Consider the following 26,056-nt stretch of genomic DNA (forward strand, 5'->3'; position numbering starts at 1 on the left):
TCGCGCCACTGCATTCCAGCCTGGGCGACAGAGCGAGACTCTGTCTCAAAAAAAGAAACAAAAAAACCTCACAGGGCCGTGGCTCGATTCCAGGGGACATGTGTGGGAGACCACAGAGCACTGAGAGCCCCCCAGCCCATCCCCAACTCCGTCTGGATTCCCATGGAGCAAGTGAGGGACGCTAACTTCAAACGCCCCTGCCCTAGGGACCACAGCCTTTGTCTGTGTGATGTGGTCTCTGCTTGTCATGTTTATCCAGCCCGCACACATGTGAGCTAGGCCAGCCGATGGCACTGTCTATATTTTACATGGGGGTGCAAACCAAAGCTGCAAAGGGCCCACGATTTGCCAAGGTGGCACGGCAGGTTAGGGCTGGGAGCGGCGTTCTCCCATCGTCTTCCCAGAGAAGCTGTCTGCCCAGTTCAGAAAGGTGGCCCGGGGGTATCGGCAAGGCCCGTCAATTCACCCAGCTGGGTACCGGCTGCCTCCACCCCTGCACTCTGCTGTGGGCAGAGTGTGACCACGCCTGGGTGCCGGGCGGGGGGGCAGAGACTGGGCTCTGGAGGAGTGGGAGTGGGATATGAACCCCCCCAGTCGCCGTCCTGCCGGTTGCAGAGCACTGTGTCTGTGTGGAGGACACGAGAGGACTCTTGGAAGTGCTTTTTGTGTGTTCCGGGCGGATGGGCGTCAGTTTACATGTGCGTTTCTCATCCTTGCAGGTACCTGGCCCCGGGCACTCAGGTGGCAGGGACATCTTGCTGTTATCCTTCGTGGGGGTGGGCGTGGAAGGCCCAGCAGTGACCGCTGTCCCGGGTTGGTCTCCACTCTGTCAGCACCTGACATGCGCACCCCAACCTGCGTGAGGCCCAGGTGCCCACTTGGCTTCCAGGGGTCACCTTGGCCAGGTTCACTGGGATCAAAGGCTCTCACTCCTTCTGGGAGGGCCCCTCCCATGGTACTCTTAGGAGATGCCTGCTTTGTGGGTGGGCTTTCTGATCTGCCCCCTGCCTGCTACCATGCTCTGAGGAAGGCCACACTGCCCCCAACACCACTGGTGTGCAGATGGCTGTGGGTGGTGACATGGGCAGGCCAGGCTCTGGCACAGGCACTTGATACTGCATTTCCCAAGTAGGACAGATAAACAACGCTGCGGCCAAGCAGATGCCCCAGGGAGGAACCTGGTTTTAATGGGCCCTGTGCTCAGGGAGGCCTTCAGTCAGCAGGGTCGCCTCAGCAGCATTTGGGAGCCTGCCCTGCAGCTCCCTGCCTCCACCCTGCACGCTGTGCCCACACACCTCCAACACGTAGGTGAAAGCACAGGCACCCCGAGTGGGGCGGGGCGGGACGGGGGGGGAGGAAGTGTCCATAATGTTGTTACGGATCTTGGGGGGCCTCTGGCAGCTTTTAGCTTTTGCAGGATGAGACCGGGAGGCTCCTGTGGGCTTGGCCTTTGCCTGGGCTGCCGTCTTCATCCCTGGGGTGGCAACGCCTGCTTGCATCTTGACAGGGCTCCTGTGGGCTGCTGGAGGAGCTGGGAGCTCTGTCAGGTAAAGAGAAAAGAAAAGCATGCGTCAGGAGCGCAGGAGGAGCAGGAGGCTGTGCTCACACGCACTGCACATGGGCAGCGCTTCTGCGTCCCCGGCCAGCAGGGCCCTGTGACCCTTGGCCTGGCTTTCCTCCAGGAGTCCATGAAGGCCAAAGGATCCTCCTGGAGTGACCAGAGGGCTGTGGCCTCGCCTTGCTCAGTGGGTCCTGCTTGGCAGGGCCTGGGCCTGCCCCTCCACTGGGCACCTGGACATCTGCCTCTGAAAATGGTCCTGTTGTGACCATTTCGTAATGGGTCCCAGGAGGGGGCAGGGGTGCTGGGGTAAATGGTTGACTCAAAGCTCCTCCTCCCAGGCTGCCCCGGGTGTCCCTACCGTCTGAGACACATCGCCTGCCCCCGCCTCCCCTCGCCTCCCCGATGGACCAGCAGCGCCAGGCTTTTGAGGCCAAAGGAAAGGCCGCGCTAGTGGGTACCACGTGGCCGGGCACAGGCCGAGGGCCCAGGAGTGCGCCACACACAGAGGCTGGGGCCTAAGTGCCAGGTAGCTAAAACCATCTTCGCAGAGGGGTGTTGTAGGGGATCTTCTTTATCTGGCCAGTTTTTCTCTATTTTTCATTTTTTGAATTAAGAATGTGGGTTTTTTTTTTTTTTGGTAAAACAGCAGCAAAATGTTATTAAAAATCCATGCAAGGGCCGGGCTTGGTGGCTCACGCCTGTAATCCCAGCACTTTGAGAGGCCGAGGTGGGTGGATCACTTAATGTCAGGACTTCAAGTCTAGCCTGGCCAACATGGTGAAACCCCGTCTCTACTAAAAATACAAAAAATTAGCCGGGCGTGGTGGTGGGCACCTGTAATCCCAGCTACTCAGGAGGCTGAGGCAGCAGAGTGGCTTGAACCCGGGAGGCAGAGGTTGCAGTGAGCCAAGATCACGCCACTGCACTCCAGCCTGGGCGGACAAGGGCAAACTCCATCTCAAAAAAAAAAAAAAATAGATCCACAGTAAGATGTGAGCTCAGCGTCCACTGAGTGGCCACATTGTGGCTGGGGTGAGGTCTAGAGGGCTGCGGCACGTGGCTGAGTGTGGCCCGGTGGGCAGTCTGGACAGGCTGACCCGGGCAGGTCAGCAGGTGGCCAAGGCCTCCTGCTGGGGCCCAGCCTGTGTGGTCTGCGTGCAGCCTGGGTGACTGGGAAGCGTCTGTGCTTTGGGAACACTGGCAACGACACACTCTCGGCTGGGTTGCGCACTGCCCATGGGGGCAGCCACACACTCCCGGCCCTGGCCCTGGGCCCCTCTTCCCATCTCAGCTTCTTCCACTCCGATCCACTCTTGGGGTCTCAAGACACCCAGAACCAGCCTTCCTTTCCCTGCAGCCTCGTTGGGGTCACACAGTCACACAGTCCCTGGCCCCCTGCTGGGGTCCTAGGGGACCCTGGATGCTGCCTGCTCCTTTTGCTTCCAATCCCCAGAGGAATTCCTCCTCTTCACACAAAGGCTCCCACCCCTTGCCTCTCGACAATAAGCCCGCCTGACCCGGTCCCAGCCAACGCCCCCATCCCCACTCCCTCCCCCCACCCCCACACCGGCTCGCAGAGGGTGGGGTATCCCGTGGAAAGGGCTTCCCGCTGGGAAGCTGGTCCTCTGACCAGGCCCCAGTGCTCCACTGTGACCCTGAGGCGTCTCCTCAAACCCAGAGGCCTTGGTTGTCCCTCTGTAATGCTCAGGGATTCTGGGGGCTTTGCTCCGCTTGATCCTCCTGAGACAAAGCCTGCGGGGATTTTCAGAAAAAGCGAGCTGAGGTTGGGGGGTGAAGGGCCTGCCCCTTTGCCTGGGAGGCCTGAGCTGGCCCTGCTGGGAGGACCCTGGCTGTATCCCCGGCGAAGCAGGGAGGTGTGAGTGGGTCACAGTCCCCAGGGCAGGGAGGGTGAGCTGGCCCCTAGCTCAGAATATCCACTTTACAGGCTCTGGTTTCTTCACTGGTCCTTTTCCTGCTGAGCCCTCCTCAGTGATGATGGTGGCAGGGAACTGGCCATGAACCCAGGACCCCGGGGCAGCAGACAGACCCAGCCCAGCCCGTCCTAGGTCGGAAGCACGGAGCTGGGTGTGTCAAGGCGGCTGCCCCAGGCGTGACTCCCTGTGACCCCGGATTCTTCTTCTACCTGATGCTAATCTGAGGTCAACCCAGTAACTGGTGTGTAAAAACACTCTTGGCCTCCACCACTCTCCGCCCCTCCTTCTCGCCTGACCTGTTTTGCCGAGCCTGGCCGGGATTTCTCTTTCTGCGTTGGGCTGATTGGGCTGCAGGGAAACCATGTGGACAGAGTTTGCCGGGTGCAGCATGAGGAACGCCCCTCTTGGGTCCTGCACCCCTCCCCCATGGGCTGCTCGTGCTCTGGCCCCGAACAGAGCTTCTGGAAAGTTCCTGAAACATCCAGGGCCTTGCAGTGATTAACCAAGGGAGGGAGACTGGGGCCTGCTTGCCCCTCCCAGGCTTAACCCCTCCCAGGGCCTAGTGTGTGCTGAGGCAGGGCCCCCTGGGCTGGGCTCCATCCCCTCAGGCAGCTGCACCATACTTGGAGGGTTTTTTAAATTTTTATTTATTTTTTTTGAGACAGAGTCTTGCTCTGTCACCCAGGCTAGAGTGCAGTGGTGTGATCTTGGCTCACTGCAAGCTCCGCCGCCCGGGTTGACGCCATTCTACTGCCTCAGCCTCCCGAGTAGCTGGGACCACAGGCGCCCGCCACCATGCCCGGCTAAGTTTTTTGTATTTTTAGTAGAGACGGGGTTTCACTGTGTTAACCAGGATGGTCTCGATCTCCTGACCTCGTGATCCACCCACCTCGGCCTCCCAAAGTGCTGGGATTACAGGCGTGAGCCACCGTGCCGGCCTTGGAGGTTTGAAGCTGGTGGAATCTCAGGGAGGACACAGCTTGTCCTATTGCAGGGAAGGTGTGGCCCTCGCTCCTGTCTCAGCCTGGGGGCATGAGAACTCTGAGCACAAAGGGGACGGAGCTGGTCCCCAGCTTTCTGGCCACCCTGTGGGTTTCTTCTCCTGCACCTGAGCCTCAGCCCAGCTCTTGACTAAGTTGGCCTCTGGTGGCTCATTCTCCAGGCTGCTCCGGGCTCTCTGGGTGCCCTTGGGCACACCTGCCTGGCTTCCCAGGGCTTTGGGAAGGGCCAGACGGTGAGCCCACGCCTTCCCTGGTTCTCCAGAGCCTGCCTTGGGGCTGATTAGGGCCTGGCCCTGATGGCAGCTCAGGCCTCAAGTCCATTCTGTGGCACAGGGGCCCTTCCATCTCCCTGTGGCCTCCGCTGCTCTCTGTGGTTCACTCCTGCTGTGCCAAGGGCCCTTGTTCTGCTGAACCCCCTTTGGCTGCCACAGGGGTCCTCACGCACCCAAGATCAACCCTTCTCAAATGCATCTAATTATTGCCAAGTCTCTTGGGAGCAAGGCTTTTCCCACCACTGTCCGCACGGCACCCAGGCCTTTAGTGCAGACAGTGACAGCGAATGTGACTTGGCTCCCCTGACCCCGAATCTCCAGAAGCTGCGTGCACCTTTCCAGCGTCCCCACGCCGGAGAGGCTCACAGGCCACGCCCAACCGCGTCTCCCCAGCCTGTGTCAACCCTCACCTGCTAATGTCTCCTAATGGACACCCCCAGCCCTGAGCTCCTGGAGCTCAGCCCTGGGGGTCACACTGGCCCCGGGGCTGCCTTTATGGGACTGAATGTGACAACAGGAGAGCAATGGGGTACGGGGAGGGAGGCCCACGTGATCTGGTTCCCACGGTCCCTCCACAGGGGGACGCTCTGGGCCTGCTATGTCCAGCTGCCTTCCCCGCCTCACTGCGACAGGGAGCCTGGAGCCCCCCACTGGGCAGATGCACAAGAGGGGAGGGTACTGGACACTGCAGGCTCCAGGGCTCTGGGCAGTCCTGCCACCCATCACTCAGCCTGGTGAGGCAGGGCCAGCAGGAAACCCCAGATCCTTCAGGCCCCGCCTGCTGGCCTTTGGAGCAGAGGAGAGGTGGGACTTCGGGGGCCTGGGCGCTGACCACAGGTTGATCCCTTGTTCCATGCCAGCACCTCCTCTGGGCGCCTGTGGCTCCGCCCCCAATGGCACTGGCAGGTCCCCTGCTACTGCTGAGCCTGCCTAGGCCTGTGTGCTACAGCCTGTCAGTGTTGCCCAATGTGGGCTCCATCCCAGCCCTTGAGAGGGGTCACCTAGTAGTGGGGTGCAAGCTGGAGCCCCAAGGAAGGGAATTTAAGGGAAACACATTGTGGGCATAAGGCTTTGGGAGACGTGGGTCTGTCCCTACTGGAGGCTGCGTCGCGCAAGGCGGGCACACAGGCCTCCCTTGGGCGAGAAGAGACCCAGAGACGCATGGCCTTCCTCCTGGGCCGCCTCCCACCAGAGCCCATCTGAGCTCAGCCCACAGGAAGGGGAGGTGCCGAGAACCCCAAGCACAGGTGGCTGCAGGCTGGTGGGTGCTGAGGAGGCCGCTAGGAGGCTGGGACGGTGAAAGCCAGGGCCAGGCAGTGGCCTGCGAGCTGGACAGCCTCTGGGTATCTCCACACTCCACCCTTCTCCTGCCTTTCAGAGGAAAAAAGGCAGGAGAAGGCCCCAAGGCCCCGGAAGGAAAGTGACACACAACAGCTGAGCTGGGGCGACAAGAAGTGGCAGCTGTCTCCACTGTTTCGGAGGCATGGGAACTGTTTCCTGGTCCTAAAGTGAGGAATGATGTTCTCATGCCCCTCGGGCCAGGACTCTGCACTGAGTGCTGAGTGCCTGGGGTGGTGTTTAGACAACTCGTGGTCTCTGTTGGCACTGTCTGGAGACAGCAAAAAGCAGCATGGGCCACTGTGCAGGGGAGATTCTGGGTAAAATTCATGAAAAGGGAACTTTCAAAAGGGGCCTACAGGGACCTCCCAGGTCTGCCAGGCCAGCTTACAGCTCCAGGTGGGCACCCTAGCATCTTAGGGCCACAGACCAGCGGGTCACCGCCATGTCCCCGGGGAACAGCACTGCCTGCCACTCACTTTGCCTGAGACCCGTGTCTCAGGGCTGCTCCCTGCATGTCTTGGCAGGAGAACGGACAGCTGGGAAGGAGGCCACACTCTCCTCCAGGGAGCCTGGCTCTGCAGGAGCTACGCCAGCCACGCACATATCAGCTGCCCGACCTGCTCGGGACACTGAGGGCCACATGCCTGGCCAAAGGCCTCTCCCCACTCCCTCTTCTCCCCTGGGGACCAGGCCCCTGGAGTTGCTCTCCAGAGATCTGGGCAATGACCCTCTGGATCCCAGGGTTTTTGGTTCCCCTGGGAAAAGAGGCAAAGGACCACACGCCTGCAGTAGGTTGGGGGTGGGGGGGATGCATGGCACAGCGGCTTGGCACCCGGGTGGGGCACGGATGCTGCGGGAGTGGGGAGTGGCTGCCTTGGACCCTGCTGTGTGGCTTGTCGCCCTCCATGGCGTCTCTGCGCCTCCGTTTGACTCCAGCTGCACAGCACACAGGGCGAGGTTAGCATGAGGGTCCAAAGCAGCCCCCCGCCAGAGAGGAGGAGGAAGAGGCCCCTAGGCAGGTGCATGCTTCTGGACCTGGCGATCAGCACACCGTGAGGATGGGCGGATGGAGTTGGTCTGTACGTTTCAGAATGAATGGGGCCATGTTGTGGCAGGAGGAGGGGGGCAGCCTGGGTTGAAGAAACACCCCCTGCTGTCCAACAGTTGCACTGCCTGCTCCCCTGGCAACACCTGCCACGTGGACTGCAGAAGACACATTAGCCCCTGGGCTGGAAGTCGTGGACCGGCGTCCACCTGAGATGGGCCTCTGGGAGGGAACAGCCGCCGGCCCTCCTGCCTCAGCTGCTCTCAGCATCCTACAGTGCCATCGGGTGCTCTCATGACAGATGCCTTCAGAATAGGCTTTTCTACAGAAAGGGGGTGGGCTCCAGGGCCCAGAGTCACGGCATGGATGAGGGGGTTTTGGGTCACTCTGCACACACCTCAGGATGGAAGTCCTGGTCAGAAAATGCATGAGCATTTCTGGTGGACCCACCTGCTCCTGGGGCAGGCTGGTCTCTATCCGCATTTCCCATCCCACATGCCTCCTTGCCTCTGTCCACGTGATGTTGGAGCAGCAAGCCTTCTCCAAGCTCAGAGTCAGAGGCCACAGGCCACTGTCCCCTTGGCCAGGCCGCAGTCCTTGACTCTGGAGCACTCAGCAAGTGGCAGAGATGAGTGACCTGCGGCTACTCTGGATGCTAGTGTGATGAGTGTGATGGCTTGCCCGGGTCCTGGAGTTTTGCTGAGAGAGCGCCTGACCTGTGCTCCCACCCCTAAAAACGGGCTCCTCTGTGGACAGCCGGGCTGTTCTTGCTCCTCGGAGGAGTCCCCCAGCCCCTCAGGAAAGAGGTTCAGCCCTGGTCACAGACTGGGCATAAAATTTGCACATTTATAGCAGGGTCTGCCGAAAGCCTAAAACAACAGTGAGTTTCAGGGCAGGATCTCTCTTGCTTGTGTTGCATTGGTGTCATGTTGTCGCTGGCTCTGAGTTTTAAATGGAAATACACAGGGTAGTGCATGTGATGGTGTCCAAGATGCACAGCAGATTTTCATTCACAAAAAAATCTGGCCACAAGAGCTAAACGGAAATACCTTCCGCTGTCCTTCCCAAGTCACAGAGCAAACACCTCGGTTCCCAGGGGTCCGCATCAGTTCTGGTGGAGGCAGTGACTGTGAGTGTGACCAGATGGGCTAATTTGTCCTGAAATTTAGTTGGGACAGCTATAGTTTCCTAATTCTATGACCAGAGAGGGAAACGTTTCACTGAAGATCTATGGCCGGCATCTCCAGGGGCATCCTGGGAAGGAAGGAGCCTCGCTTTCTCCAGGGCAGGGGCAGGATGGGGCGGGGCAGGCCGGGTGTGTCTGTGTGAAGTGGGTGCATGCTCACACTCTTTAAGCTGCCACTGCTTCCTTTAGGACAGAATGAAGTTCTTCAAGGAGGCTGATGAAGACAGAATATGGATAAGGCCAAACTTACACAAAATCCTTCTACATCTTCATATCAAAACATGTTAAACATAAACCTCCAAATACCTACAGGGATACAAGCACAGGGCTTCCTAAACAGGTGAGACATGCAGCCTCGTTCTATCCGAGGCCCACACAGAAAGTCTTGAGGGAGTCACTGAAGGAAGGAGGATAAAGAGCTCAGAAGAAGCCATAAGAGAGCAAGACATGGACAGGAAACCAAGTGGCCCCAGCGCCCCGCAGGAGAGCTCAGACTCCAGGGCTGGCGGGGGTGCAGAGGGGAACGTGTGGAGCACATGCCTTCCACGGGCCTACGAGGCGGCTGTGAGGCATAAGGTTCTGTGAGCCTGGTGTGAGCTGGCAGATGTTACCACAGGACAAAATTAGAATGTGTAACTTGTAAAACAGCAGAGGAAAACTTGATTTCTCCAGTGTAAAACAAGGACGTAGGAAAATGAAACAAATGGAAAATAAATAATATGGAGATTAAGTTCCAGTAGACAATAGTTCAATGGATATTTATAGATGAGTAAACTGACTAATGAAAAAGAATTCTTAGGTTGAATTTTTTAAAAATAAAGATCCGGCCAGGCGCAGTGGCTCACACCTGTAATCCCAGCACTTTGAGAGGTTGAGGCAGGTGGACCATGAGGTCAGGAGATCGAGACCATCCTGGCTAACATGGTGAAACGCTGTCTGTACTAAAAATACAAAAAATTAGCCGGGCATGGTGGTGGGCACCCGTAGTCCCAGTTACTCGGGAGGCTGAGGCAGGAGAATGGCATGAACCTGGGAGGCAGAGCTCGCAGTGAGCCGAGATCGCGCCACTGCACTCCAGCCTGGGGGACAGAGAAAGACTCTGTCTCAAAAAAATAATAAAATAAAATAAAATAAAATAAAAAATGGGCCAGGCGCAGTGGCTCACGCCTGTAATCCCAGCGCTTTGGGAGGCCAAGGCAGGTGGATCACGAGGTCAGGAGATCGAGACCATCCTGGTTAACACGGTGAAACCCTGTCTCTACCAAAAATACAAAAAATTAGGCGCGTGAGGTGGTGGGCACCTGTAGTCCCAGCTACTCGGGAGGCTGAGGCAGGAGAATGGCGTGAACCCCGGGGGGTGGAGCCTGCAGTAAGACGAGATCGCGCCACTGCACTCCAGCCTGGGTGACAGCGAGACTCTGTCTCAAAAAAAAAAAAAGAAAAAAAAAGATCCAACAATAAAAGATCCAGTTAAAAAGACAGAAAAAGTAAAAATTAAAAAATAAAATAGAATTAGGCAGAAAATGTCATAAGAGGCAAAGAACTCTGTTTTTTGTTTTTTTTTGTTTTTTTTTGAGACAGAGTCTCGCTCTGTCACCCAGGCTGGAGTGCAGTGGCGCGATCTCAGCTCACTGCAGTGTCCACCTCCCGGGTTCAAGCACTTCTCCTGCCTCAGCCTCCCGAGTAGCTGGGATTACAGGTGCCTGCCACCTTGCCTGGCTAATTTTTGTATTTTTTGTAGAGATGGGATTTCACCATGTTGGCCAGGCTGGTCTTGAACTCCTGACCTTAAGTGATCCACCCTCCTCGGCCTCCAAAGTGCTGAGATTACAGGTGTGAGTTGCCATACCTGGCCAGAACTCTGCATTTTAAAAGGTAAGACTTCAGATGCAGAAAAAAGAAAAAAATAAAAAGGTACAACTTCAAAACATGTCAAGTACTGACAGACAGAACTGCAGGAAAGAGGTAACTGAGAGTAGATGAAGGTGTTAACTCACCCACGTTCCTCAAAAACAAACCCGTGTACTCCTGGCAAAAACTCATTAATTAACAGGACTGGTTGGCTTGAGTCATGAGGCACAGGAGGTCTAACCTTGCAGGCAGATGATTCACTTTCTCTTTTGGCAAACATACCCTGCCTAGAATCTGATCATATCAGGCCACGGAGCAAGTCTCAATTCATTTCAAATGTAATGCAATAAAATTTGAAACCAACATCAAAACCTCTCATCCTGGCCGGGCGCGGTGGCTCACGCCTGTAATCCCAGCACTTTGGGAGGCCGAGGTGGGTGGATCACGAGGTCAGGAGATCGAGACCATCTTGGCTAACACAGTGAAACCCCGTCTCTATTAAAAATACGAAAAATTAGCCAGGCGAGGTGGCGGGCGCCTGTAGTCCCAGCTACTCGGGAGGCTGAGGCAGGAGAATGGCGTGAACCCCGGGGGGCGGAGCCTGCAGTGAGCCGAGATCGCGCCACTGCACTCCAGCCTGGGAGACAGCGAGACTCTGGCTCATAAAAACAAAACAAAACAAAACAAAAAAACCTCTCATCCTGCTTCTGCTTCAAAATTGTAAAACCTACTACTGAATAATCTTTGGTTATAAAGAAAATCATAAAATGAATTAAGAATTATTTATGCCAGGCACGGTGGCTCGCGCCTGTAATCCCAGCACTTTGGGAAGCCGAGGCGAGTGGATCACGAGGTCAGGATATCGAGACCATCCTGGCTAACACAGTGAAACCCAGTCTCTACTCAAAAAACATACAAAAACATAGCCGGGCGTGGTGGCAGGCACCTGTAGTCCCAGCTACTCGGGAGGCTGAGGCAGGAGAATGGTGTGAACCTGGGAGGCAGAGCTTGCAGTGAGCCGAGATTGCGCCACGGCACTTCGGCCTGGGTGACAGAGCAAGACTCCGTCTCAAAAAAAAAAAAAAAAAAAAAAAAAATCATCTGGGCATGGTGGTGGGCACCTGTAATACCAGTTACTTGGGAGGCTGAGGCAGGAGAATCGCTTGAACCTGGAAGGTGGAGGTTACAGTGAGCTGAGATAGGGACACTGCACTCCAACCTGGGTGACGGACTGAGATTCCATCTCAAGAAACAAAACAAAAGAAGAGCAAAAACACAAAAAAATGAAAAAAGGGAGAGCAAACGAACACAAGAGGGGAGACAACAGAGCTGCACAGCGAGGAGGCCAGGAGGCCACTCACTAGTGAGTCAAATGAAACTCATAAATTAAACCAGTAAGCTAGATGAAACAAAAAGTTCCAAAATCAGCAACAACAAAAAAAAAGCCAATTGAAATGCTCAATAACTTTTTTTTTTTTTTTTTTTTTTTTTGAGACAGAGTCTCGCTCTGTCGCCCAGGCTGGAGTGCAGTGGTGTGATCTCGGCTCACTGCAAGCTCTGCCTTTGGGGTTCAAGTGAATTTCAAGCCTCAGCCTCCCGAGTAGCTGGGATTAAAGGCACCGGCCACCACACCCGGCTAAGTTTTGTATTTTTAGTAGAGACAGAGTTTCACCATGTTGGCCAGGCTAGTCTCAAACTCCTGGCCTCAAGTGACCCACCCGCCTCAGCCTCCCAAGGTGCTGGGATTACAGGTGTGAACCACTGCACCTTGCCTGTTTTATTTTTAAAGCAGAGACAGACTTTTGCTTTGTTGCCCAGGCTGGTCTCGAATTCCTGGCTTCAAGTGATCCTCTCACCCTGGCCTCCCAAAATGCTGGGATTGCAGGTGTGAGCTACTGTGCCCAGCCCCAATAACTGTTAAGGAAATTGAAATGATAATCAAACACTTCCCATCCCAAAAGATCCCCTGGCTGAGATAGTTTTACAGGTGGTTCTGTTGAATTTTCAAGGAAACCAAAATTTCAATAGTCAATTCCTATCTTATTAATTAATTTATTTATTTTGAGACAGAGTCTCGCTCTGTCGCCCAGGCTGGAGTGCGGTGGTGTGACCTCGGCTCACTGCAACCTCCGCCTCCCGGGTTCAAGCGATTCTCCTGCCTCAGCCTCCTGAGTAGCTGGGACTACAGGTGCCCCCCACCATGCCCAGCTAATTTTTTGTATTTTTTTTTTTTTTGTAGAGATGGGGTTTCACCATGCTGGCCAGGCTGGTCTCGAACTCCTGACCTCGTGATCCTCTCGCTTCAGCCTCCCAAAATGCTGGGAATACAGGTGTGAGCCACCACCTCCGGCCCATCTTATTTAAATTATTTAGAAAAGCAGAAAAAGAGTTGCCCAGTTCATTTTATGAGGTAAAGTAATCTTGGTTCCCAAACCAGATAAGAACAACACAAGGAAAGAAAACCGTAGGCCTATTTAACTTATAAACATAGCTGCAAAAACTGCATATAAAAACATTAGCAAGTCAAATCAAAAAAGTATTTAAAAATATTTATCAAGTATATTTATCAAGTGTATTTCAATAATGCAAGGTTCATTCAACATCAGAAAATCTATCATCATATTTCATTAACACATGAAAATAAAAAAATCATGATTATCTTAACACAGAAAAAAACATCTTACAAAGTTTAACACCTAACTTTAATAGAAATTCTAGTTAATCAGGAATTTTTTTTTTCCAGATGGAGTCTTGCTCTGTCGCCTAGGCTGGAGTGCAGTGATGTAATCTCAGCTCACTGCAACCTCCGTCTCCCAGGTTCAAGTGATTCTCCTGCCTCAGCCTCCCGAGTAGCTGGGACTACAAGTGCTGCCACCGTGCCTGGCTAATTGTTGTATTTTTAGTATAGACAAGGTTTCATCATGTTGACTAGGCTCCTGACCTCAGGCGATCCACTCACTTTGGCCTCCCAAAGTGCTGGGATTACAGGTGTGAGCCCCCATGCCCGGCCGAGATCTCGAACCTGATGAAGGTTATACGGAAAAGACACACAGGGATTGTTCTCATGAGTGGAAAATCTTGAGCCCCACAGCCTTCATGTTGGAGAATGAGACTGGTGTCCACGGCCACTGCTCCAGGCGCCCCCCCCAACTCTATTTAAAAAGAAAGCCAGGCGCGGTGGCTCACGCTTGTAATCCCAGCACTTCGGGAGGCCAAGGCGGGCAGATCATGAGGTCAGGAGATCGAGACCACGGTGAAACCCCGTCTCTACTAAAAATACAAAAAAAATTAGCCGGGCATGGTGGCGTGCGCCTGTAGTCCCAGCTACTCGGAGAGGCTGAGGCAGGAGTATGGCGTGAACCCGGGAGGCGGAGCTTGCAGTGAGCCGAGATCGCACCACTGCACTCCAGCCTGGGTGACAGAGCAAGACTCTGTCTCAAAAAAAAAAAAAAGAAAAAGAGGCCGGGTGCGGTGGCTCATGCCTGTAATCCCAGCACTTTGGGAGGCTGAGGCGGGCGGATCACCTGAGGTCGAGAGTTGGAGATCAGCCTGACCAACATGGAGAAACCCCGTTTCTATTAATAATACAAAAATTATCTGGGCATGGTGGCACATGCCTGTAATCCCAGCTACTCGGGAGGCTGAGGCAGGAGAATCACTTGAACCCTGGAGGTAGAGGTTGCCGTGAGCCAAAAAAAAAAAAAAAAAAAGGAAAGAAAAAAGAGTATATGTGCTGGAGGAGAAGTAGAAGACAGCCTCATCATCTCCTCAGCACAAAAACAGAATCAAAGACAGACTTTGTTTTTTTGTTTCTTTTTTGTTTTTGTTTTGTTTTGAGACGGAGTCTCGCTCTGTTGCCCAGGCGGGGGTGCAGTGGTGGGATCTCGGCTCACTGCAAGCTCCGCCTCCTGGGTTCACGCCATTCTCCTGCCTCAGCCTCCCGAGTAGCTGGGACTACAGGCGCCCGCCACCATGCCCGGCTAATTTTTTTTGTATTTTTTTTTAGTAGAGACAGGGTTTCACCGTGTTAGACAGGATGGTCTCGATCTCCTGACCTCGTGATCCACCCACCTTGGCCTCTCAAAGTGCCTGGCCTTTTTTTTTTTTTTGAGAGGCTGTCTTGCTCTGTCGCTCAGGTTGGAGCACAGTGGCGCGATCTCGGCCCACTGCAGCTTCGACCTCCCAGGCTCAAACAATACTCCTGCCCCAGCCTCCCAAGCAGCTGAGACCACAGACATGTGCCACCACATCCGGTCTTCTTATCTTTTAAAGCATGTTGGGCCTTGTTTTGATAGCAAGTTGGGTTATATGTTTTCTTGTTTTTTGTTTTTGTTTTTTGAGACAGAGTCTGCTCTTTCACCCAGGCTGGAGTGTAGTGGTGCGATCTCGGCTCACTGCAACCTCTAGCTCCAAGGTTCAAGTGATTCTTGTGCCTCAGCCTCCCAAGTAGTTGAAATTACAGGCACCTGCCACCATGCCCAGCTAATTTTTGTATTTTCAGTAGAGACGGGGTTTTACCAAGTTGGCCAGGCTGGTCGTGAACTCCTGACCTCAAGTGATCCGTCCACCTTGGCCTGCCAAAGTGCTGGGATTACAGGTGTGAGCCATGGTGCTCGCTTTCTTGTCTTTTAAAGAGTGTTGGGCCTTGTTTTGGGTGAAAGTTGGGTTATGTGGTGTTTTTTGTTTTGTTTTGTTTTTTGAGACAAGAGTCTGCTCTGTCACTCAGCCTAGAGTGCAGTGGTGCGATCTCGGCTCACTGCAACCTCTGCCTCTCAGGTTCAAGTGATTCTCGTGCCTCAGCCTCTCGAGTAGTTGGGATTACAGGCATGCACCACCATGCCTGGCTAATTTTTGTATTTTTAGTAGAGATGGGGTTTTACCAAGTTGACCAGGCTGGTTGTGAACTCCTGGCCTCAGGCGATCTGCCCACCTCGGCTTTCCAAAGTTCTGGGATTACAGGCGTGAGCTGCCACGCCTGGCTAATTTTTTTTTTTGTATTTTTAGTAGAGACGGGGTTTCACCGTGTTCGCCAGGATGGTCTCGATCACCTGACCTCGTGATCCGCCCACCTCGGCCTCCCAAAGTGCTGGGATTACAGGCGTGAGCCACCGCGCCCAGCCTGGTTATTTCTTAATGTATTTACTTTGTTCTAAAAGTTATTTCAACACAAGTTACTTTCCTAAGTGGCAGTCATGGTTTCGTCATTACAATTTCAAGAAAAGAGCTAACAAACATCTACTTGACCATCCGTTTCTCAGAAAGTTCCGAGACTGCCCTGTCCTTCTTCGGAAGCCACAGGTCATGACAATCAGTGAAGGCAGGGGGCTGGGGTTGTCCGTGCCATTCAGGGCACCCCAGTGCTCCCTTCTTGGCCAGAGCACCGGTTCTTGGATTCCTGTAGCTTCAGTGACAAGGTGCTGTGGAGCTGTGCATCCAGCCTCATAAAATGTCACCAGTGTGACCCGCTCTCTCAGTCACAGCTTGTCCTGAGAGCAGCAATGGGGCTAGAAGGACAGGGGCAGGTACTGAGAAACAAGAGAGCAGGGTCCTCTCCTTCCTGGACAGCAGGACTGTCCTGATCCCACTGCAAGGCTGCTGTGACAGTGACCAGTGAGGCCTGCACTGCATGTTTTTGCACACTGAGGAGCTGCCTCCATTCATTCCCCCTCGCATTCCTGGAGCCCACGTGCTCCTTACCAAGCTCGCCTCCTGGTTCATGTTTGGGTGAAGGGCTCACGCCAGGCCAGGCATGGGGCCCACACCTGTCATCTCAGTACTTTGGGAGGCCAAGGCGGCAGGACCGCTTGAGCCCAGGAGTTCGACACCAGCCTGGGTGACATAGTGAGACCCCGTTTCTACAATAAAATACAATAAAATGTAAAAAGATTAGCCAGCTATGGTGATGTGCACCTGTAGTCTCGGCTACTCAGGAGGCCAAGACAGGAGGATCACTTGAGCCTGGAAAGTTGAGGCCACAGTGAGCCAAGATTGTACCACTGCACTCTGGCCTGGGCAACAGAGCGAGAATAAAGTAAATAAATAAGAGCCCCAAGGCCCCCTTGCCTGCCCTGCAGCTTGGTCTTGCAGCTGTCTTGGGCTGTCCATGTCACCTTGGCCATCAGGAGCCTGATGTGCATGCACCTTCTAGTGCAGGTTACCTGGGCCTTGAGGGGGTTCCCTCGTCAGTACACAGAGTGAGACCACAGAAGGAAGAGTGGACTGTAACGTTCCCTGCGCGTTTACAGAGGAGGCACAGACTGTTCTTCACTGTCCCCCATTTCTTAACATGTCACAGCCGGCTCCTCACCCATCCATGGCGGGGCCATCCCGACCTGCTCTCACGAAATGAACGAAAGCCCTGGGTGTCACAAGAAGCACAAAAGTGCCTGTGGAGGTGGGGGCCGGAGGCAGCATGGGGGCTTCTGGCTGGGTGAGTGGGGAGGGGCGGGGGCGTGAGGATGAGCTGGTGCTGAGGCCAAATGCTCAGGGCATGTTTTTATGTCTTGGGAGCCTAGCTGGTCCTGCAGAGGCCAATCACACTGAAACGCCACTCTGGAGTTCCACCATCCTTTCAGGAAAGGCCCAGAACAGTCTCAGCTCAAAAAGCACAGGACACCAGGCAGGGGATGGAGGGAGTGTGTCCTCGGCGCCCACTGGCTCCTGAATGCAGAGGCTGGCAGCCCCTGCAGGGCTACAGTGACTAGGTGGAGGGCGGCTGGAGCTTGGGTGTCGCAATCCTGTGCTCTGTCTTCTGAGAGGCGAGGTGTGGGAGTGGAGACACACTCACCCACAGCCACTCCATCCCCAGGCGTGGTCCCACTGGAGCCCACCAAACCTCTAAAATTGTAAACATGACTCTTAGCTGGAGGGCCACCCGTGAGGCAGGAGTGTGCCATGATTTAGCCCACACCTTGTTTGGATTTACTTAGTTGCCAATATTTTGAAAAGGAAACACTTTATATATAAAAAGAACAGGATTTCCAGCCTCTCTCAGAAAAATGGGAAGACAGGCTTGTTGGCCCCACACTGCCATGGAGGGCGGCCCTGGGGTGGCACTGACATGGTCTCGGAAGACCAAGCCCGCCCGCAGGGCCACCACTGCCCCCACTCCACGAGGTTGGCAGTCACCCTGTGCATGGGCACCTAGTACCTTCTCTGCAGAGGAGGCTCTGGCCTGGACTGGATCCAGGGCTTGGATTCAGATCCTGACTCCACCAGCTGGGGCCCTGTGACTTTGGATTTGGCCTTCATCTGAGCAAAGAGCCCCAGCCTGCGGCAACCACTGGGACCAAGCAGGGCGCAGTCACTGGAGCCCTGTGTGATCTCCGGTGGAGGCTCCACCAGCATTCGGGCCGTCCAGCAAGAGGGGTAAAGAGGGGGTGGCTTTTGTCCTTCTTTCCCTTTGGATCTTTAGATGAGAAAAGCCTGGCTACAAGGTGTCTTCAACACACAGAACTGCCCAGAAATGCTCTAATTCTACAAACAGTTTAAAAAAAATTAACCGAGTTAGCAGCCAGTTAACAGAATTATGCGACCTTAAGATACATTTTATGGGCCAGGCATGGTGACTCACGCCTGTAATCCTAGCCCTTAGGGAGGCTGACATGGGAGGATTGCTTGAACCCAGGAATTCAAGACCATATTGGGCAACATAGTAAGACCCTGTCTGTACAAAAAAAGTTTTTTTAAATTAGCTGGGCATGGTGGCTTACATCTCTGGTCCCAGCTACTCAGGAGGATGAGGCAGGAGAATCACTTGAACCTGGGAGGTGGAGGCTGCAGTGAGCTGAGATCGCACCACTGCACTCTAGCTGGGGCGACAGAGGGAGACTCTGTCTCAAAAATACAAAAAATTTATGCAACCATTTTTTTTTTTTTTTTTTTTTTTTTTGAGATGCAGTCTCCCTCTATCGCCCAGGCTGGAGTGTAGTGGCGAGATCTTGACTCACTGTAACCTCCACCCTCCAAGTCCAAGCGATTCTCCTGCCTCAGCCTCTGGAGTAGCTGGGATTACAGGTGCCTGCCACCGTGCCCGGCTAATTTTTTGTATTTTTAGTAGAGACGGGGTTTCACCATCTTGGCCAGGCTGGTCTTGAACTCCTGACCTCATGATCCACCCGCCTCAGCCTCCCAAAGTGCTGGGATTACGGGCGTGAGCCACCGCGCGCAGCCACAACATCTCAAAATCTGTGGAGAAACAAATATAAATTTCAAAAGAACAAATTCTTTAAAGAAAAAAAAAAAAGCCAGCATTAACATGGGACCTCCTTTAAAGTTGTGACCATTTTTGTTCCTAAACCATCCCCTGCAATTGGAGAGTGGGGTGAGGAGTGAGGGAGGGGGGCCTCCACCCAGAAGAAAACAAAATCACTCACCTCCGACTCACCCACAGGGTGCATGGCAGGGACCACCTCCAACTCCCACGCCCAGGGAGCAGTCCAGGGGCGGCCCACTGAGCCCTGGCCCCAATCTCGATGAGGCCCTACATGGCGGCCCTACCCACTTCTCCTATGCAGTCTTCCCCACCCCCACAGCATAGCTGCATTCCTCAGAAGCTCCGACCCAGCCTTTCCTCTGACCCCAGGACATGCTTGGCCCTCCCCCTGATCTAATCAGAGGAGTCCCTTCCAGAACTCCAGGGTGTAGAGCAAGGGCTGGGCCTTGGGACCCTCACCTATGGGCTCTGTGGCCATGTAGCGTTGGGCCTCAGTTTCTGCATTTGACAATGGGATCGTAGTAGCTGTACAGCCTTAGCCTAAATACCTGAGCACAGGTGAAACACCAGGTATGGTGTCTGGCACTTAGTAGGTACTCAACAAATACTCAAGGAAAACACACAAAACCATTCCGATTCCATGTATCTGTAAACCAGGCTTGCAGCCTTCCCTCTGGTCTCCAGTCTAGGTCCCCCCCACATCAGGGCCCTCTCCGGAAAGCTCCTGTCTCTCTTCGAGTCCCTGACTTTCAGAAGTCACAACAAACACCCATTTTTGTGTTGCCAGCTTTCCTAGTCCCCTTTGAAAAGGACAAAAATGTCAACACATAAACCACATATATAAGATGGCCAATTGATAGGAAAAATGACCAACCTCATCATTTAAAAATGGTGAATTGGGCCAGGTGCAGTGGTTCATGCCTGGAATCCCAGCACTTTGGGAGGCCGAGGTAGATCACTTGAGCCCAGGAGTTCGAGACCAGCCTGGGCTAACATGGGGAAAACCCATCTCTACAAAAAAATAAAAAAATTAGTGAGGCGTGGTGGCACACACCATAACCCCAACTACTCCAGGGGCTGAGGTGGGAGGATCACTTGAGCCCAGGAGGTGGAGCTTGCAGTGAGCTGAGATTGCACCACTGTACTGGGCAACAGAGGGAGATCCTGACTCAAACGACAACCAGGCAAATTAGGCCAGGTGCTCATGCCTATAATCCAGCACTTTGGGAGGCCAAGGTGGGGGGACTGTTTGAGCCCAGGAGTTCAAGACCAGCCTGGGCAACATGGCAAGATCCTGTCTACAAAATGTAAAAAATTAGCCAGACGTGGTGGTACGTGCCTGTGGTCCCAGCTACTCGGAATGCTGAGGAAGGAGGAATGCTTGAGCCCAGGAGGTTGAGAAGCCTGGGAGGTTGAGGCTTTAGTGAGCCATGGCTGCGCCACTACACTCCAGCCTGGGCGACAGAGTGAGACTCCATCTCAGATACAAAAAATAAAATGGACTAGGAAAAAAAAGGCAAATTACAACCAATAACGAAGTATCAGTTTTGACTTACCAGATTGGCCAACAAACAAACAAACAAACAAAAAAACACCCAAACCATTTGCTAAATCCACCAGTACTGAGTGAGGAAAGGTGCCTCACGCCTGCAACCAGGAGCAGGGGCCAATGTCCTGGGGGCAATTGGGTAACAGCACTCAGAACTCAAACTGCCCTACCTTTGACCCAGCTAGTTCCCTTCTAGATACTGATCTAACATCAGCCTCTGTGAGCACGCGGGGCACACGCACAGGAGGTTCACTGTCTTAAGAGCTAAAAACGACAGGCCGTCCAAGTGTCCACAAACATCAGACACCAAAACAAAGGGAGGTGAGCCGCTGCATTGGCTCACAAAACTACCAGAAAGATCTGTCAGCTCTGTGTGTACTGACATAGAAAAATACTGCAGACATAAATAAAAAAGCAAGCTGCCCACACAATATGCAATTGAAAATAAAAGAGGATATACACATATATTTAAAAAACCACTTCTGTTCTGAGGGTGGCTGGGGAGTCTGGAGGGGTGCAGGGGGACTGGGCAGTCGTGGCCTGGTGGGTAGGGACTGGGAAGGAGTAAGAGAAGAAGGAGAAGGAAGACAGTCCACTGAAACCCGATGTGGTGTTATTCATTAGTGCAGGACTGAAACCTGATGCGGTGTTACTCATTAGTGCAGGATGCCCCACGCATCTGGAGATGGGGTTTGGAGCATCCTTTGCCCCAGCGAAGTGCTCCAGAACTTGCGGTGCTTAGCTGCCCACACACGTGGGACAGACTCTTGGGTGGCTGGTCTCTGTACCGGCTCCTGAAAGGACACTTGGGCACTTGATACACACCCATAAGGTGCACTCTAAGGAGGTGGAGGCAGGCATGCTGCAGGGGGTCGGCTTCAGAAGCAGGTACTTCTTTGGGGTGAGGTCAGACATCTGCCTGGGTGCTTCTCTGGAACTGCCTTAGGGAGAGCTTCCGTCCTCACTGGGTGCCACTCAGCCTGCCACGCTCTTTATGTACACTGACTTTTGTTGTGCTGCTGAAGAATATCTTTCCAGTTTTATGATTTTTCAGGTAAAAACACTACCTTAGAAATCTGTGATTTCTTCACCCTTATCTAAGGTTAACCCTCTTGCGGCCATTTGTAAATACTCCATTCTACTTCTGCGTATTTTCGTGGTTTGCCTTGGAGTCCCTCCCTCGGCCTGGAATGCCTGGTAGTGTGTGGTCCCCGTGAGAGGAAGCGGAGATCAGAGTGAGCTGTGTTCCCACCCTGCCAATTGTTGAATGGTTCTTTCTTTCCTTGGCTCCTGGAGAACAACTACATTCTTATCTACCAGGCTCCACTGAGCGGGCTGGAGGTGGGGGTAGGGGTAGGGTGGGGGTAGGGGCGGGGGTAGGGGTGGGGGTGGTGAGAAATTATGTCTGTATTTTGATTAGAATGACACTACAGATTACTTCACTTTGGAGAAAACTGCTGCCTTTATATATTTAATCCTTCCCTCCAGGAAGTGTCATTTTTTCAAGCCTCACATTTTTTTGGATAATGCTCGGTAGTTTCTCTAGCATTATCTGAGACTAACATTTTCTGAGACTCCTGGGTTTTGTAGACTCGGGGCCTCCCATGCTCCCATCCCTCCCAGTTATCTCCGTGTACGTGGAAGGGACAGGAATCAAGGACCACGCCCCTGCACCTGTGGGTGCCCCCCACCCCTGTGCACCTACGGGTACCCCACCTGCAGACCATGCTCCTGCCCTCAGAGACATTCTGAAGCAGACTGATGGAATCAAGATTAGGAAGAAAAATGGCATGGCCTGGGGCTGGTGCAGGAAGGAAGGAAGCTGGATGGGAGACAGGTCTCTTGTGCAGCCTTTGGAGGAGGCAGGTGCTGGGCAAACAAGGAGGGTGCCTGCAGGTGCTGCAGGGTCTGCAGGTGGGGTACCCACAGGTGCACAGGGGTTGGGGGACACCCACAGGTGCAGGCAGGCTGGAGCTGGAGTGCAGGTGGCTGGGGGAAGAAGGGAGGGAGATGAGGTTGGATGTGCTGGGCCCCACCAGTCTGTGTGGGAGACCTATCTGAGGCTGCCATAAAAACGCAGGTGAGAGAGGAGGCTAGGCTTGAAGGTGGGTCCTCCAAAGAGCCGCATCCAGGGTGTATGGGGGAGCCCCAACTCCAGGCAGCTGTTCCAGCCTCAGAGGTTGGCCGTGCCCTGGGACGGGGTGACTGCTGGGTCTGGATAGGTTGGCAAAGGAGGGCTGAGGACATGAGCAGGAGGGTGGCTTGGGGCCTATCCCAGGTCCAAGAGGAGTATGGCTGTTCAACACAGCTGTGTGACGTCGTGACTAAACACCATGTCCTACAATAGTCGTTCATGTCATTAATTTAGATGCCACTAAATTGTTAACTATTTCAGTATCATTTCATTATTATTATTATTATTATTTGCAGAGATGTTGCCCAGGCTGGTCTTGAACTCCTGGGCTCAAGTGATCCACCCACCTCAGCCTCCCAAAGTGCTGGGTTTACAGGCTGAGTCACTGTGCCTGGCAACATTATTACTTTAAACTCTAATCATGACTGTGTAGTGTGCATACTCTGTTACCCACAATGCATGGAACATGTTTTAAAAAGAGGAGGAAACTTCCTCTCCGTTTCTAGAATGGAGCTTTCAAACTGCTTGTCTGGTGAGCGACTCCCGAGCTGCGCTCTGTTCTAGTGTCAGTGCACTGGAGGGCACAGTGTCACAACTTAACGAGAAACCTGGTGCCCTTAAGTGGTACCCCTTACCTCAACCAATGCAGTTTCCAAGGTTTTAAGGAAAGTATTCTTACATGAAGTAAAAATATCACACAGATAATTCAGTTAAGCATGCTTAAATATTCAAAACACAAGGAAACCATCAAGATACTTCGCAGATCATTAAACAACTCAACTGCATTAACCACTTTAGTCTTTTCCTAAATCCTTCACAGGGTGAATCAAAAGCGCCATGGACTTATGCTGAAATGTATCTTTCTTGCTTGTTTTTTTTTTGAGACAGAGTCTCGCTCTGTCTCCCAGGCTGGAGTGCAGTGGCGCAGTCTCGGCTCACTGCAAGCTCCGCCTCTCGGGTTCACGCCATTCTCCTGCCTCAGCCTCTCCGAGTAGCTGGGACTACAGGTGCCTGCCACCACGCCCTACTAATTTTTTGTATTTTTAGTAGAGACGGGGTTTCACCGTGGTCTCGATCTCCTGACCTCGTGATCCACCCACCTCGGCCTCCCAAAGTGCTGGGATTACAGGCATGAGCCACCGCACCCGGCCTCTTGCTTGCTTTTTAATTGCAACACCGCTGCTAAGAAATACCAGCTGTTGCCAGGCATGGTGGCTCCCGCCTGTAATCCCAGCTACTCAGGAGCCTGGGACAGGAGGATTGCTTGAGGTCAGGAGTTCTAGCCCAGTCTGTGCAATATAGTGAGACCCTGTTTCTAAAATAAATAATAAAGAAAAAATAAATACCAGCCACACTGTCTCAGCCTAGGGAGGCAGGGGCATGGCAGGGCCTGCGTCTGGCCACCTCCTCCACCTGCTGAGGCCCCCAGTGCTTCCCCAGCTTTCCTGCCAAGAGGCCCCAGTGCTACTGAGCTGCAGGCAGCAGGCTCTCAGGGACATGGCCTCACTCACAGGGCTCAGGGTCTAAGACTGTGTTAAGACAGGCTCTTGGAGCCGGGTCATAGGGAGGCAACATGACCCCACATCCAGGAGATGGACAGCAGGTCTGCTGAGGGCTCTGGGCAGCTTCTCCCCCCCTGACTAAAAGAAAAAGAATCAGGAGAGAGAGGCCCTTCACCTTTTGGCCTTCTCAGGGGATGGTGAGAGTGTCTGCAGCCATTGCAGAGCCATTAGTAGAAAAGAGAATCCCAGAGGGGCCACCTGAGGCCCATTTACCTGGGACTGAGGGCTCCAATGAGCTCCTGTGCCTCAGGAGGCCGTGCCTGCCGCCTGCTGAGACCATTTTGGGCACTCGGGATATGGACCCCTCAGTTCTCTCTTTATTTTAGCGAAGCGTGGCATTTTCCACAGTTACCACGAGGAGATAAAGGCTGGGAAGCTCTGGTTCACGTCACTTTCATATCCTGTCCTGTGACTTGTAGCTAAAAGCATCTTAACTGATCCACACCAGCACCGCCTTCCCTCCCAGGCCACCCACACTCTCAGCCTCGGTGGACGTGTGCCACTGTGTCAGGAACGCTCCTTCCTGCAGCACGGCCTCGGCCCCAGGTGACTCCTGTGGTCACCAGCTCCCTGGTCGCACACAGAGCTTGGTGGCCCTCTTCACTCTCTGCTTGATCTGCTTCCTGAGGCGCCAACCCACCATTTTACAACCCGCTTTCTCAAGCCTCCTACACTGCTCCTTCCTCCTTCAGAGCCTGTGGCTGGCCTCGGGCTCTCAGCCTGGATGCTGAGCATGTAAGAGGAAAGGAAAGTAATCTGCCAGAACCGTTTCCCACCACCAGGCCAGCTGCTGGGGCCACGGACAGCCTCCCTGGGGCCTGTGCACTCCCGCACGATGAAGGCTGCCCCGGCCACTGCTGCAGACCCTTTGCAAGGGTGTCTGTCCAGCAAGCAGCTCAGAAGTCGGAGCAAGCATCTCCCTCAGGCCCAGGGTAGGTGCTTGTGGCGCTCTAGGACTCGGAGGGCAGGTGCTTGTGGTTGCTCTAGGACTCGGTCCCCAGGCCTGGGTTCCTCAGCTGAGATGCACGCCCATTGCACCTGCAGCCACTGCCTGCCCAGCTGCCTGCTATGTGGACAGAGCCCTTGGTCTCTGACCCGGAGCCTCCTGTCTCCCGCCAGGCTTGCTTGTCAGCTTGCAGGCTGGGCAAGTGCACAGCGCTGGCTGCCATCAACCTTCTGGCTTCGGTGCCCACCTCTGCCTCTGTCCTATTAAAGGCCAGCCCTGCACATGGGCACCGAGCCCCTTCCCCTGCCACCTCCAGGACTTCTCTCCCGAGTCATCCCATTTCCCACTGCCTACTGGCAGGCTTTACATGACAGCTTGTGAGCCTCCCCTCTTGACTCCACATCTTCACAAATATGGCCTCTTTTCACTGCTGATTTTCAGAGCAAAGTTTCTTGGATATGTTGTCCATCCCATCTCCCATCCTCTCCCCAAGCCAGGAAGGATTGAGTGACAATTCTACTACTCCCCTGAAACCACACTTAAGACCACCAGTGACCTTCATCTTGCAAAAAAGCAGGGGCTGCTTCTCTGTCCTGACCTAACTGGACCTACCTGTAGCGTTCCACTGCACAGGTTAACCACTCCTTCCCTCCCTATAACTTTTTTTTTTTTTTTTTTTTTTTGTAGAGACAGGGTCTTGCTCTCTCACCCAGGCTGGAGTGCAGTATGTAATCACAGCTCACTGCAGCCTCGAACTCCTGGGCTCAAGTGATCCTCCTGCCTCTGTCTCCCAAAGTGCTGGGATTATAGGCATGAGCCACTGTGCCCAGCCCTTTTTCTTGTTTTGTTTTGTTTTGAGATGATGTCTCACTACATTGTCCAGGCTGGTGTGGAACCTCTGAGTTCAAGCAATCCTCCCACTTTAGCCTCCCAAAATGCTGCAATTACGGGAGTGAGCCACCGCGCCCAGCTTATAGCCATTTTCATGTCAGACAAAATAGGTTTTTTGGTGAAATACAACATGAGGGGTTATGAGGGATGTTACATACTGGTAAAGGGAGGAAAAGATCAAGAAGGCAAAAAACCTAAACATATATGCACCTAACAATGGACCTCAAAACACATAAAGCAACAATTGACAAAAACAGATAAATTGATAATTGTAGTTTAAGAACTAATATTTCCCTCTCAGAAGAGTTAACATCATAGTAATTTAATTCTCTGACCAGAATGTAAAAATATTAGAAATCAGTAACAGACAAAGAAATAAAATTCCACAAATCTAGAAACTTAAGGAAAAATTCCATTTAAGTTAAAGCAAAATTGCGTTATAAGTCCTACAAGGGAAAGACAAGGGAAACATGAGGATGTCGAGATTTATGAGACATGGTTAAAGTAAAGCAGCGCGATGGCCGGGCGCGGTGGCTCACGCTTGTAATCCCAGCACTTTGGGAGGCCG

At 53.5% G+C, this 26,056-nt stretch overlaps 1 protein-coding gene across 4 annotated transcripts in view; it reads right to left on the reverse strand.

Moving 5' to 3' along the window:
• Window positions 1-1,162: 1,162 nt before the first annotated feature.
• CCDC57 (coiled-coil domain containing 57) overlaps window positions 1,163-26,056 on the reverse strand; it is a 115,022-nt gene continuing 90,128 nt past the window's right edge. For 3 of the 4 annotated variants that reach the window (XM_063617404.1, XM_055243710.2, XM_063617403.1), the window contains one exon: window positions 1,163-1,540. In XM_063617404.1, the coding sequence (XP_063473474.1) occupies window positions 1,185-1,540 (356 nt within the window). In that variant the 3' untranslated portion in view covers window positions 1,163-1,184. Of the gene's footprint in view, window positions 1,541-7,977; window positions 8,555-26,056 lie in introns of those variants that run through there. The other variant, XM_063617405.1, reaches the window with a different exon arrangement.

The sequence above is a fragment of the Symphalangus syndactylus genome, chromosome 14, assembly GCF_028878055.3.
Source record: "Symphalangus syndactylus isolate Jambi chromosome 14, NHGRI_mSymSyn1-v2.1_pri, whole genome shotgun sequence".
In the NCBI taxonomy this organism is placed as follows: Eukaryota; Metazoa; Chordata; class Mammalia; order Primates; family Hylobatidae; genus Symphalangus; species Symphalangus syndactylus.